The sequence below is a fragment of the Ictidomys tridecemlineatus genome, chromosome 3 (genome assembly GCF_052094955.1).
Source record: "Ictidomys tridecemlineatus isolate mIctTri1 chromosome 3, mIctTri1.hap1, whole genome shotgun sequence".
Lineage (NCBI taxonomy): Eukaryota > Metazoa > Chordata > Mammalia > Rodentia > Sciuridae > Ictidomys > Ictidomys tridecemlineatus.
Window position 1 is genome coordinate 39,541,026 of NC_135479.1, and position 15,499 is coordinate 39,556,524.

Below are 15,499 nucleotides of genomic sequence, written 5' to 3' on the forward strand. Positions count from 1 at the left end.
GTGATATGTCAAAATATATCCTACTGTTGTGTATAACTAAAAAGAACAAAGGAAAATCTGAAAAAAAATTCTGAATCACAAATCAGATCTTTACCCTCCCCAACTCTGTCAAGGACACCCGGCCCAGATAGTTTTACAGATATACTTTATAAAACCTTAAAGGAGCCAACAATTCCTTTCTATTTGGGAAGATGCAAAGAGAGTCCACCACCCAACTCATTTTATGAAAGTAATGTTACCCCAATACAAGGCTAATATCAGAAAATAAAATGAGAGAATACTTTCAGGTGAGAACATAGATGAACAGATCTCAAAAATATATATGAATAATGCATTTTTTGGCAGCATGATGAACAAGGTACCCACTAAAGTCAACTCAAAACAACTAAAATATTAGGTAAACTATTAAAATCAATTTCCTGAATGCTGCTGAGAGCTAATGAAAATAAGGAATAAGCATGCCAGGGGCTAAGTGAATGCAGAAGTAAACTGAGCCAAAGAAGGAATGATCCAGAGCCCTAACTGATGTGTTGAAGCAGTCAACTAGCTAACTTTGAGTGTGGTTATTCAACCTGGGTCCTTGAGATGGCAGCCAGGCCTGCCCAAAGCAGGGTCTAATGTGAGATTCTGTACACACAAAAAAAATGGCAGGTCTTCAAGGACTACCTCCCCAAAGGTCTGTATCTGGAGTGAACTGGAGGAAGACTGCCCATCTTGGTCCTTGACACTGAGCCAAGGGGTACGTTGAGGGGTCGGGATAAGTCTCTCTTGAGAGTGTGTATTTTTAAGCCAGCTTTTATGAGGTTTGCAGCCCAAATTCACACTAACTGGGTGGACTGGAAAAGTTCCAAGCCAACAGTTTGTTTTAAAGTGGTCTGAGTCCTACGTTGCCCCCAGGCATCTGCACGAAGGGAGCACAGTTTATTTTCCTGAGGAAACCACCTTCATACCACACCTTAAAGAAGTTTCACAGATAAGTTACAAAGAAAATAAGGAGTTCACAGTGAGGAATCTCTACAAGATAACCATGTGAACTAACCACAGGCTCAGACTTAAGAAAACTTCTGACGCTGGAATGATCAGAAATAGAATACAAGAATGTTTAATGTCTCAAGAAATGAAAGGCCTGACAATATGAGAAAGAGCAAGCAACTCTTGCTCTTTCAACAATTGATAGAAATAACGTAATTAAAGTTTAAAACCCAGTGCATGGGTTTAACATCCAGTTTAGACAAAGCTGACAGAAAAAGCAAAATAAAAATAATAAGAATTAAAGAAATTATCCAGAATTCCACTTCAACTAAGAAATGAAACCTGTAGAAAAAAACACCAGGAGACATGGAAGATGAAATAAAAAGGTCTAGCATGCATCTAATCAGCCATAGAGAAGGAGAGGAATAGGCAGAGCAGTATTTGAAGAATGTTCCTGAGATTTCCAGGAATGTTGGAGAACACCACTCAACAGAATCAGAAAGCCAACAGAATCCCAACTTGGAAAATTTTAAATAAATCTCCATAGTGACACCTACTGAAATTCCAGGACATCAAAGTAGCTACTGGGGGCCAAGGGGTAGGGGTGGGTGAGGGGGGAGATTGGCTTTAAATGAATAACAATTAGGCTGAGTGAAAATATCTGTTAACCAAAATTCTATACCCAGCCTGGTGGGATGGCAAACACCTATAATCCCAGAAGTTCAGGAAGCTATGACAGGAGGATCCCAAGTTCAAAGCCAACCTCAGCAACTCAACGAAGCCCTAAGCAACTCAGCAAGACCCTGTCTCAAAATAAAATATGAAAAGGGATAGGGATGTTGCTCAGTGGTTATTGCCCCTGGGTTCAATCCCCAGTATTCAAGGGAAAAAAAAAAAATCTATGCCCGGAAAATAAGTTCTTCAAAAACAAAGGCATAACAAATAATGTTTCTAAAAAAATCAAAGCTGAGTTTACCAATATTAGGTCCTCACTAAAAGGAATTCTAAAGGATATACATCAGGCAGTAGGAAGAATATGGTAAAAAAAAGAAATCTGAAGCACAAAAAGATAAGCAAAGAAACAGGCAAATATGTGGATGCATATAAATAATCTCATTCTGTATTTAAAATGTTAGAATTAAATACCACAACAGTAGCATATGAATTGGAAATGGGGTCATATTTAAACATTAAAACCTTCAGTTACTCAGGAAAAGAATAAAAATATGGTTTAACTTTCAACTCTGATGAGTTAAAAATATGTGTTAAAGTTTTCATTGATAGAGTAGAAATAGAGTTTGTGACTTACAAACTAATAAGGGGGAAAAGAACCTTTAACTCCCAAGGTTAGCTCTCCAGGATTTCAGACCAAAGCACAGCCCCTCTGGCAGGGCCTATGTCTCTGGCTCCAGCTCCCCCACCCCTCATCAGAAGCTGCACCCAATCCGCCCACCCCGTGACTGCCTTCTCCATCAGCAGTAGCTTTCAGGCACCCGGCTCACTCCTGGAGATTGTAGTCATCTTCTGATCCTGGAGAGCTATTTCCTCAGTCTTATTAGGTCTGTGCATGGAAGAGGACCTTTGCCTGAATCTGGTCTAGCACCTTCTTTTCAGTGACCTCATCAGGAAGCTTGGTGTGTACCATCTGGTCCTCCAGAAGAGGGAATCCCTGCTTGCTCACTTCCTTGGGATCTGTCCACAGTGTTTCAAATGTATACTCTGTCTTCTCACCTAGTTTATCTTTTGATAGAGAAATAGATTCTGTTGATTTTATATGCTTCTTGATGGCACTATAAAGTGCTATGGACACATGACCAGTAAATTATTAAATGAACTTGACTTTGACTATCGGACAATGCACAAAGCAGGCTAAATAGGTGAATATTTAAATACAGCCTCTTCTATCTAATGCATGTACTGATCAGTGTACTTTCACAAGTGATGTTTTCACATAAAATATAGAGAGAGACAGGTTTAAAAGTTTAAGGGAATAAGATCACAATTAATTTCTGCAATTTAACCTTTATACCACAGTGAATTTGTCAAATTTAGGATTTCTTAGGCTGAGTCAGTCTCGATATTTATAAATGAGAGAGGAGGTGGCATATATAAATTGACACAGAATGCTGATTAAATATAGAGAATGTATTTCCACTAGAGTCCTCATCAAAAGACTTATCTGTTACTAAGCAGGATGAAAGGGCTTCCCCTACTCCTTGGCTGGACATTGGTATCTCATCCAGTATTATTTCTTCCTGCACCTAATCAGTCAATGCTGGTACAATTCCATTCAACTGACTGCTTCTTAGAAAAGTAACTTATATTACTTCAAATGACACCTTACACTTAGATATTTTTGCCCACATGATTTTTACATCATTCAATTGGAAATATTTTCTAGTTCACATTGTCATTTTTTTTAACCTAAGATTTTTCTAATTATCTTTTTGCTCTTGATTTCTACCTTAGTCTTACTTTCCCAGGGGACATCTTGTGGGTGACTTCAGTCCTTAGACATTTGTTAGATTTGCTTTATGTTTATGTTTGGTTTGTATTTAAATATAATTTTCATTCAGTATTGCATGCAAACCCATTAGGTTGCATTTGCTAAACATGTTCAACTTTTCTTGATCCTTACTAATTTTTCAGTGTTGAAAGTTTGTTAAAATCCACTTTGATTCTGAATTTGTCTACTTCTCCTTGTTGTACCTTAAGTTTTTTGCTTAAAATATCTGGAGAACATATTAGGTTCATTCAAGCCACTACTGTTATATCTCCTGGTGACTGAGTCCCTTGTCAATATCTCTATTTCCATATTGCTTTTTGTCTTTAAGTCTACTTTGCATGAATGATACAGCCACACCAGCTTTTCTTTTGGCAAGGGTTTGCATGATATCTATTTTACCCTTTTGCTTTCAATCTATCTATATCCTCATGTTTCAAATATGTCTTCCATAACTTAGTTTGGGCTTTTTAAAAAAATCCATCCTGAAAATCTTTATCTTTTGAATAAATCTTCTAGTTCATTTACTTTTAATGTAATTACTGTGGTTTTTTTTTTTTTACTCTGCTGCCTCCCCTTACATTTAAATCAGCCATCCCCTTAGAGCTTTTATTTGATCCTTCTATAATTTTTTTTTCCTTTTTATTTCTTCTGTTTTACAAATTAACCTCAGTTAAATTTTTACCTCTGTTCCCCCGGTAACCTAGTAAGATGTATATCAACTTATCACAGCCACATTGTTTATGGTAAAAACCATCCCTGTTGGTGATTCCATCAATGCTGGAAGAATGATAAATGTTTGATGGAAATAGTAAGCATGGGGCTTGAAGGAGCTCAGGGACTCTTGTATTAGGCATGACCTTTGTGGGGACCTTGGACGTTATATTCACTTTGTTGTTTTAAGAGATCTTGGCTCTTGGTAATTACTTGACTTATTATTATAATATTATTCTTTCATATAATAATCTGATATCATTTTGTACTTTTACTTCCTTTCTGGGCAACACAAGGCCAATAAAACATTTTTTATTTTGTTTATCCTACTCTCAACTTATGTGTTATGTTGGTCATGTATTTTAACACATATACATGCATATGTGTGTGTATTTAAATATGTGTATTTAAAGCAAATAAGACATTCTTGCCATTATAATTACATATTGTCAATATGCCCCTTTAGCTTTGCTCATTCATCATTTCTTTCTTTCTCTTTCTGTATTGCTCACCTGGGACCATCTTCTTCTGCCTGAACTTTACCCTGTTATAGTTTAAATATGATGGTGACCAATTCTTTGTTTTTCTTACCCCAAAAATATTGTTATAAAAGCTTTCCTGCTTGAAGAATGTCTTTGCTGAGTATAAAATTCTAGGTTGACATGTCTTTCAGTACTTCAAAGATTGCATTCCTTTGGAGTCCATAGTTTCTTTTGAAAAATCAGCTGTTCAGTCTGTTTATTGCTCTTTAAGATAATCTGGGATTTTTTTTGTCCTCTGCCCCTTCCTGTCCCTGCTTTTCTTTGGTTTTTTCAATCTGTAGCTTAATTTTTTAAAAAATAAACAAATAAACAAAAAAAACTTTATTTTATTTATTTTTACTTGGCTGCCAAGTAAAACTGTTTCCTGCTATCTTTGGTGCCTTGCCTCGTCTGTCTCTATAACAATTATACCACAGCCCCTCCACCAAGGATTGCTCATGTCCTTATACCCAGAACCTGTGTCCGTGTTTTGTTACCCAGTAAAGTGGAATTAAGGTTCCAGAAGTAGTTAAGGCTGCTAAAGCTGTAAGATAAGTTAATTGTGTTGTTTCAAGCAAATAAATTTGTGATAATCTGCTCTGGCAACAATAAGAAATAGCACAGCAGGGCTTACAGAAAGAAAGAAAACAGTATTACTTTTTAGATGTTGGAAACTTTTATTTTGTTCAAAATGAAAATAGATTCATATTTTTCAAATCTCCTCTACATCTTAAAGTATTTGCTACCCTTGCCATCTCAAGTCCTCCATGGAGTTTAAAACTGCATAATTTAACTACAGAGGACTCTGTGTCTTAATTAAAGTGCATCTGTATGTATGGTGGATAAAGGATTCAGAGAAGAGGAAGAAAATCTGTACTCTTATAAGAGGATATATCTGACCTCCTGTATTCATCCAGTGTGACCTTATTTATTATCCTGGATCTATGTACCAGGATCTATGCCGAGCACAGTGTTCTGTTTAACAGGAGTTGTGATCTGATGCAGGGTACAAAACTTAATTGGCACAGAAGGAAGTATTTTTAACTGGGCTCTTTCATAGAATTATTGACACCTTCAGAGGTGTGTGTGTGTGTGTGTGTGTGTGTGTGTGTGTGTGTGTGTGTGTGTGTAACTCCTCTACTTACCCATCTGTTTTTCAAAGCACAAACTAATGCAGCAGCAGTAATGGCAGCAGTAATCCAAATCATGGCTGACACTTAGGAACTCTTGGTGTGCAGCAGAACAGTCGTTAATATTTTACATTCCTCGTTCCTTTTGGTCTTTTCCACATCTGCTGCTTTTTTCTATTGAACTATTCTTTCAGAGACCTTATCTATGATTCCATAAATACAAAAGAAAATGGGTGCTTACCTGTCTTAATTATTTGCTGCCCAGTTTTATCCCTTTTCTGTCATTTCTGATGAATCTCAAACATAATAAAAATCAAGACTTCGCTGAGTACATGGGAACATCCAACCTTGTGTTGAGAAAGGAAGAACTTCTTATCCACAAGGATGTGCCTGAGAAATCAGAGGCATGGAGCTTCAGTTGACACAGCACTGATCCCCAGGTAGGGGATTTTCCTAGTGAAACTTCTCGTTTGCTGATGTGTTTCCTCAGGAACCATATTATGTACGTTGCATCAAACCCAACGACAAGAAATCCCCTCAGATATTCGATGATGAGCGTTGCCGGCACCAAGTGGAATACCTTGGACTGCTAGAAAACGTGAGAGTGCGCCGAGCCGGGTTTGCCTTCCGTCAGGCCTACGAGAAGTTCCTCCACAGGTGAGAACAGACACAGTAGAGAAGTAGAGTCCTGCACACAGCAGCACAGCAGCTGAGGCCTGTTGCTGCACCTAAACAATGAGAATGATAGTATTTCACAGGGCTGTTGTGAGGATTTAGTGGGTAAAAAGCCTATGTTACTGGCACATAATAGATACTCAATTAATGCTGCTTACTATTTCTGGTCATGGTCATTATCATAATAGTAGAATGTAAAGAAGTTAAGCCTGGGGACACTGAAGTTAGTCGACCTGGTTTGAATCCTGGCTTTGCCATTTTCTAGACCTGTGACCTTGGGCAACTCACATAACCTTTCCATGCCTCCGATTCCTCACATTTGAAATGAGGATTATAGTGGTAGCTATTTTGAAGGTTTTCTGATGATAAACAAAGCGCTTAGAATCATACCTGACTTGAAACCATTTTATAAATGTAAAATGTGTTCTTGTTTTAATTGATAATGCCAATGATTGTTGGCAGCTTGGAATCCAAGAATGCTTTCAGTTTCATCTGTTTGTATTTAAATATTTATTGAACATTTTCTACATTCTGTACTACAGGTCCCACAAAAGATGCATAAATTAATACATAAAACATAAACCATAAAAAATGCAGAAAATTCTAATACTGTAGATTGGTCGGTCAGAAGTCTCTAAGGAGATAGCAATGATAGAGAAATGCCAGGCATACAAAGACCCGAGAAGAGAGAGTGGAACGGAAGGAACAGCCAGGGAAAGGCGCTATTGCAGTAATGAGTGTGGCGCTTTTGGTACCTGACCTAGCCACTATGGTTGGAGGACACTGAGGGGCAGGCATGGTGTGAGATGAGAACAGAGGAGACAGACCGAATCATGTGGAACTTTGTAGTCAGACTGAACCATTTAGATTTTGGCAAGGTGTGATAGAAAACCATGGGTGAATTTTAAGCATCGGGTGACACAGTCATGGGGGTCTTTGAGGGATCACTGAGGCTACTATGTGAACAAAAAGCAAGGAGATGCTTAGGGATGCTAGTACAGGAGCACGGGAGAGATGGCTTGAAGACAACACCTCAGCCAGGTGGTATTGTAGATATGAGTGGCGTAGATTCAGGATGCGTTTGGTAGGTAACGATGAGAAGAAGACTTGCTCATGAATGGATTGGTTATGATGAGACAAGTGTAGAGAATAATAAAGGATGACAGTAGATTTGAGTTTGAGCATTTGAGAAAGCATGATATCCTTTGCTGAGATAAAATAGGTCAAAGAAGCTTGAAGAGAGGACATGGAACAGAAGCAAGGAAAGAATCAAGATGATTCTCTTAACTGTGTTAACTTGGAAATGCCTGCTCCATGTTTAGGTAGGAACACCTAGAGTTCTAAAAAGAAGTCAGTCTGCAAGAGCTTTGGGGAGTCATTCATATGGAGATTACATGTAAGCCCTGGGACTGGGTGGAAAAGAGGAGGAGGAGGAGGTCTGTGACAGTATTTAGATTTGTGGTTTGACACAAAAGAACCAGCAAAGAGTAGGAGCAACCAGCAAGGTAGGAGAAAACCAGGAGAGGGCGGGTGGCCCAGACAAGAGAAGATGAAATAGCCTCAAGAAGAAAAAGCCTCAGACACTGCTGTGCAACCAAATAACAAAAGCAGTTTAACCAGGAGACTTGGTAATGCTTTGGTAAAAGGAGAAAGTGGGTGGAGGCTGATTTGAGCAGGTCAGAAAAGGGACATGCAGAGTCAGACGCCAAAACAACTCAAAAACTTGGGCTAAGCCTGGGATTAGAGAAAATGGAAGCATGAGCTAGAAAAGGATGTGAGGTCAGGAGGTCCTAGAAAAGGTCTGTATGCAGGTGGGTGTGATTCAGACCCAGGGAAAACCCGTGACGCAGGAAAGAGGGAGATAATTGTAGTAAATAAATCCTTGAGACATAAGATGGGACCGAATCCTGGACATAAGTTTGTCAGCCTAGGAGAAGGGGCACTTCACCCCAGCAAAAAGACAGATGGGGAACACAGACACAGGGGCAAGAAGCTCAAAGCTTTGGCAAATACGAAAATGCTCCTGTTGGATCATTTGTGTTTTCTCAGTGAAGTGTGCGGCAGCATCATGAGCTGAGAGTGAGGGTTAGGTGAAGTGGCACATAGGAGGCTTAAGGGGAAATGAGACTGATCGTTTTGGAGAGCTGGAGAGCATAGGTTTGTTTTAACAGGATTGCCATCAGGAAGAGCGGAGTGCCCATTTGAGACTCATGGTTATAAACCTAAGATGAATTTGGTGTTGTGGCACGTGCCGGTAATCCCAGCAGCTCAGAAGGCTAAGGCAGGAAGATCACAAGTTCAAAGCCAGCCTCAGCAACTTAGCAAGACCCTAAGCAACTCAGTAAGACCCTGTCTCAAAATAAAATATTAAAAGGGCCAGAGATATAGCTCAGTGATTAAGTACCTCTGGGTTCAATCCCCAGTACAATTGATTGATTGATAGATAGATAGATGAGACCAACTAGCCTTGTCAGATTTTCTCTATGAACATTCTGCAAGAGATTGCACAAAATATTTTTGCTTGAAATGAATAAAAGTCTCTAGCATATTAGTTTGGAAAGTTGGAATTTAATTTTACATTAATTGAAAGGTTACACTCAAAACTGACCATTTTTTCCCTGTAGAAATCACACAGATCTATACAGTTGGTTTTTCTTTTCTATTGGGGCTGTGTAGCAGTGACACCAGTAGTATCCAGTTGAGGTCCAGGTTCTTGGCATCCCAGACAAAGAATTGAGCAAGACATGCAGAAGTAACAGGCAGACCATAGATTTTGTTGAAAGTGAAAATAACACTTCATGAGCTAGAGCCGAGTAGGCTGAGCGCTGGTGGCCCAGGGCCCCTCATCTGGGCAAGTCTTTTCCTATGCGCTGAGCTGCACTTCACCCTCCTCTCTGTGTGGACCTGATTGAAGACCTTCCCATTGGTCACTTTATTTTTGCTTAGTTTGAATACAGAACCTGTGGCGGGAGCTGCCATGATAATGGGGTTATCACCAATAGGACATAAGGACGAAATCCTCACACTCCAAAGGGCACTGCTCTTGTACCCAGCTCTGCCACTTGACATCCCTAAACTCCTACCTCAGTAGCAAAGTTTTCATGCTGTGTTCATTCTCGGTCTTGATTTCAAACAGTGTCAAATTATATTATTAGAAAGCTTTCCAGACTGGGCTGGGGCTGGGGCTCAGTGGTAGAGCACTTGCCTCACACATGTGAGGCACTGGGTTTGATCCTCAGCACCATATAAATATAAATAAACAAAATAAAGATATTGTGTCCATCTATAACTAAAAAAAATTTGGGGAAAAAAAAAAGAAAACTTTGCAGTCCATTGTTGTTGCTTAGAAAATTCTAGCAGTTGATCAGACATAGAATTTGTTTTCTGTGTCATCACCTGCAGAAAATCAGCAGAAGTGAAATATGAGAATGAACAGCACAGGAACGGATAACTCTGGGTTGGGGCTAAGCTGAAAACAATATTACCATGAGGTAAAGGGGAAGCCATGCAAGCTGTCGAAGTGGACAGTGAGCAAGCTTGGACGAGGGATTTTGCAAGTACTTGTTACTGCTGACCTTTAATCTCCTTTTGGACTTATTTTACTTTGCAATCAAAAGCTGTTGGTGTGTCTGTTTTTGACATGCAAAGCATGGTATAAGGATTAAAATGTTTTCTAATACTCATATAAAACTAGAATGGGGCCATTTTAAAATCCAGCTGGTGTTCCAGGGCTGGGGCCTTCCAGGAAACTGAGGCAGCAGGAAGGCCCCCTTCAAGCCCCAGTTCTTAGGATCAAGTCAGAAAGATTTCAGAGTAACAGACATGAGTTTATTAAAAAGTATAGGAAAGGGGACACTCTCCAGGGAGAGGTAGGTCCTCTCAGGAAAGGGACAATGTGCCTCTCCTACCCTCCAGTTTTATTGGGGTCCCAGGGAAGTTTCCAGAGAGTCCTGTCCACTTCTTGACTTTTTTTTTTTTTACTTTGTTTTTTTTTTTTAATTTTTTTATTTTTTATTGGTTGTTCACAACATTACAAAGCTCTTGACATATCATATTTCATACATTAGATTGAAGTGGGTTATGAACTCCCAATTTTACCCCAAATGCAGTTTGCAGAATCACGTCGGTTACACATCCACAATTTTACATAATGCCCAATTAGTAATTGTTGTATTCTGCTACCTTTCCTATCCCCTACTATCCCCCCCACTTCTTGACTTTTGACTGACAGCAGAATGGCATCAGACCTTCAAGTCCCCATTGCCATGACAACTGTAGGTCACTTTGGCCCATGATGACTGGTTCTGATTGGAACCTATTCTTAAGATTTTTATGGTTGGGGTATTATTCTTATCTCCCTGAGATTTGGGATCTGGTCTGTGGAAGGGTCACAAAAGTCCCCCTCTTGAAGGTAACTTGTGTTCTTCTTATCGCTTTTAGGGCCTACATATCTCCTGCAGATAACAGGCAGTTTGTGCAGGAGTGTAACATACTCTGTGGACTTTAGGAGGCAGGGCTTCAGGGAAATTGCTTTTTTTTTTTTTTTTTTTAGAGAGAGAGAGAGAATTTTTTTTAATATTTATTTTTTAGTTCTCGGCGGACACAACATCTTTGTTGGTATGTGGTGGTGAGGATCGAACCCGGGCCGCACGCATGCCAGGCGAGCGCGCTACCGCTTGAGCCACATCCTCAGCCCCAGAAATTGCTTTTTAAAAGTGAAAGCACATGGGGGTCAGCACAGTGGGCCCATTTTATGGAGTTATTCCCTTAACCTCTGTTCCCCTCATTTACATTCGTCTGTCCCCTATCAGTGTTTACAGTAGCTATGGCACCAGGAAGTCGCCTTAGTGGCTAGGACAGGTAGCCTCCTCCACACTGACAAGGGAGGCAGAACCCAGCCACAGGATACCAGAAAGGAAGAACAGAGAGGCGAGGGGAGACGGCGCTGTTCAGACAATGGTTGGGACTCTCCCTGAACTCAAAGACATCAGCCTCATTAGCAACATTGGATCTAGCAGACAAAGGGCCACATCTTCAGGTGAAGGAAATGAAGTTCATGTTTAGAGTCTTCCATGCACAGTTGCCTTTCAAGATTGTGAATAAAATTTTTTTAAATATTCTTACACACTCAGAAAGTTTATTATTCACAGACCCTCTCTGGAAAATCTTCCAGAGTATGTACTTTAGCAGAAAGAAAGATGAATGGAGAAGGAAAACATGGAATGCAAAAATGCAGTATAGTACAAATAAATCAGCAATTTTTTTTTGTTAAATCTACAAAAGTATTGTGGGGAGGGAGTCTTTAGTAATAACCTTGGACTAAAATTAAAAAGAAGTGAGAAATAGAGATAAGAAAAGACTTTTGTCCTATTTACGAAAAGGACATAGATAATGCAGATAATTTATGTGTTGAAATTTTCAAGAGAATTGTAAAAATAGCCGCTCATATTTTAGAATGTTTACTCTGTAAACAGGCACCCTTTGGTACATTCTATATATAATAAATCGCTAACGTTCACAGGAGGCGGGTATGTTGCCTTCATTGTATGTAGATGAGGAAACTCAGGCACATAAAGGACAAGTAGCTTGTCACAGGCCATGTGGCTAAGTAGCAAGGGTGCCATGTTTGAACCCCGCAAATGACTCTGACCCTACAAACTTCAACAATTCTTTAGAAATGGGAGTGTCGCTCAGTAGGGGTAGTGCAGGCGCAGCACTGGCCTAGCATGCGTAAGGCCCTGGGTTCAATCCTTAGTAACCAAAAAAACAAAAACAAAAACAAAATTGCCTCATAATTGAATATATTTTTCAATTTGAGGGGAAAATGAAAATGGAATGAAGAAAGCTCAGTCTAAAGGAAAGCAGAGTAACAAGAAAGTACACCACTAATCATCATAAACATGTTAAACATGGAACTTACTGTTTTAAAAGACATAACTTTTGCACAGACAGAAATCTATACTATACAGCCGATGGTTATTTAAGTTGAGATAAATGCCTCTCTAGAACCATCTAGGGATTGTGCTAGATGAGATGATGGGCTGTGCTTCTGGGAAGGGAGCCTCTTCTTACTCTGCAGACTGGTTCATCTTCTGCTTCATGTAAAGTGCATTTTTTTAAATTGAGAAAGTGTCATTTTATTTTATGGTCATACTGAATGCACCAATTAGCCGTGGACCATGGGATAGGATAGAAGGTGTGTAATACATCAGACTGTTGTTTTCAGTGATGATGAGAAATAAAGTGATATTTTCTACAGTCAATTTTTGCTTTAAGATTTTGAAGGTTTTTTGGTAAACATCCTAGGTTTAAACCTGAATTTTCACTTGTCACTTTCCTTTATTTTCATTGCCTCTATTGAATAAAGAGAGAAGGATTTTAAGCATACTGATAACCTTAAAAACTGCTCAAGTCCTTCAGGGAGGTCAGGCAAGTTGTCAGGAAGCAGATGAGTTCAGCTTTTTCATTAGCAAGTTCAGGTCGCTGGTTTGCTAGAGAACTGGGGTCAGGGCCTCCGCTGGTAGGAAGGCAGGCAGAGCGCCTAGACCCTGCCACGTGAGCTGAGCAGGGTGGCAGCAGCATTGCGTCCAGCTTCTGTGGTGTGCCCGGGACTGCAGACAAGCACCATCACTACCCCGGCAAGGGCCCAACGTGGATGGACCCTTAACTCTATTTTAATAATGAATTCGAGAGGTTTCTGATCTCGTCCTTCTTTTTTTTCACATGAGACTATGTGGCATTACCTGTCTTCCTATTAAAACTCTTTCATTTAGTTTGGATTTCTGTGTAACAAAGTAAGTAGACTTTTAAACACATTCCTTCATTTATTCCACAAATACGTTATCACTGCAGGCAACTTGACAGGCAGAAGGCCCAGAGTGGGAAACAGCCTCTGCCTTCATGGAACATTTAACAGAAAATCCCACAAATCCTTGTCATCACAAACTGTGATGAGTGCCTGGGGGGAGACAACTCCAAGCGAGTTGCCTTGGAGACACTGGTGGGGAATGTTGACCTGGAGGATCAAGGAAGAAGAGGAGGAGGAGGATGTCCTGCCCCCTGCAGGGGGCTGGCCAGCCTACCTTCCACACCTGGGGAACTTGTAGAGAGAAAGGCCAGGGGCAGCCATGCCCAGGTCTGAAGGTGTGAGAAGGAGGGAGCAGTAGATAACAAGTGATTTAAGGCTTCTGAGGAAGCCACTGTGGCTGATGCACCCAGGATGGCTTGGAAAGGAAGTGGAAAACCACCCATGAATCTTTCGAATCTTTCATAGGAAGCTCAAAGCTGGCTTGAATTAGGATTGCAGCTGTGACAAGAAAGAGAATCACTGGATTTTATATATATGTTGGAGGGAGAATCCACCATATTTAATGATAGATTAGAGGTAATGATAAAAAAAAAAAGGGGGGATAAAAATGTTCTCAGGATCCCAACTTTAGTACCTGGATGAACTGAGGCAGGAAAGATTGAAGGAGAAGTTTTAAACGCCTTCTGGACCTGTCTAGGCCCTGGGTTCAGGAGTCGGAAGCTTATAATTAAGGGAAAGCCCGGGAATGATACATTCACAGATTGAAAAATACATCTTATAATGTACATATTAAAATATTTACATATTTATGTTTTACATTTTACATTTGACATATTATTTAAATCCAATGGGCTGGATGAGGCCATGTGGAGAGTGTGCTACTTAGAGGCTGTGCTGAGCCCTGGGACACTGCACCACTTAGAGGTCCAGGTAGTAGCCAGAATTGCCAGAAAATGAGATGAGGAGGAATATCCAGAGACCAAAGGAAAGCAAGGAGAGTGCTCTGGGGTGGATACCAAGAAGTCACAGGGAGGTCATAAGCTGGGTAAAGTAACTCTGTCAGATGCTGCTTAGATTTCTGTCATCTCTGCTAGAAATGTGAAAAGCCCTGTGAGACTTTAAAAAGACTCCTGGAAAAGCACTAAAGGAGACTTGCACAAGTGGGAAGACATGCCTTGCTCTTGGATGGGACAACTCAACATCATATATAAATTCAGTAAAACAATTATCAAGGGGATTTGGAGTTTTTTGGTTTTCTAAGTTTGTTTATTTGCTGAATACCGTTTTTTCCCTGGAACTATAAAACCTGATTCTGAAGCTCATATGAAAAATAGGCATGTTAGAATAGCTAGAAAGATCTTTTAAAAACAGGGAGAGACTTATACTGTGCTCATAGCTTCTATGATTAAAACCGTGTGGTTTTGATGCACAGATGGACAGCCATGAAGCAGATCAGAAAGTCCAGAAATAAACTAAAGCACATATGACCATTTAGTATGTGATAAAGATGGCAAATGAAATCGCAGGGGGGGAAAAATGGGCTTTAAAATGGTATTGGATTAGCTGAGTGGCTCTTTATCAAAATATAAAATTTGACTCATCCTCACACTATATGCCAAGATAGACTCCAAACAGATCAGAGATCTAAACATAAAAGAATGAAAATATGCAAGTACTAGAAGCCAACATTCAGTAGATTACTCTATAGCCTGGGTGCGAAGAAAGCCTTTCTCACAATAACTTAAAATTTGATGTGCAATATAAGAAAAAAATTAATTTCACTATGCATATTAAACAACTTTGCATTCTAAGATGCCTCCAGGTTTCCATGCCCTATAATACCCTTGAGTATAGGCTGGACCAAAATGGAGTGTGGTAAAAATGGTGGGATGTCAACTGTGAGTACAGGCTGCAGAAGATCATGACTTCTGCTTGCAAGCTCAGGAAACCAACTGCCACTCAGTGAGCAGCCCATGTGATAAGAAGCTTAGCAATTTATATGTAAAAATGTAGCTACTTTACACATCAATGCATACAACAACACCACTTAATTTTGTTTTAGTTATAAGAATCTGTCTTGGGACTTCTTGATTTCCTTTGAAAAGTCATATTGTTTATAAATAGTGTCAGTCTTTTGCCTTCTTCAGTCATTTGCCAGCTTGCTCTTTGGTCTCCC

At 39.8% G+C, this 15,499-nt stretch overlaps 1 protein-coding gene across 2 annotated transcripts in view; it reads left to right on the forward strand.

The window, feature by feature from the left end:
* The window catches only part of Myo1d (myosin ID), a 304,749-nt gene that overhangs the window by 116,090 nt on the left and 173,160 nt on the right, over positions 1-15,499 (forward strand). For both annotated transcript variants that reach the window (XM_040269138.2, XM_005327778.5), the window contains exon 15: positions 6,331-6,497. In XM_040269138.2, the coding sequence (XP_040125072.2) occupies positions 6,331-6,497 (167 nt within the window). The remainder of the gene's footprint in view (positions 1-6,330; positions 6,498-15,499) is intronic.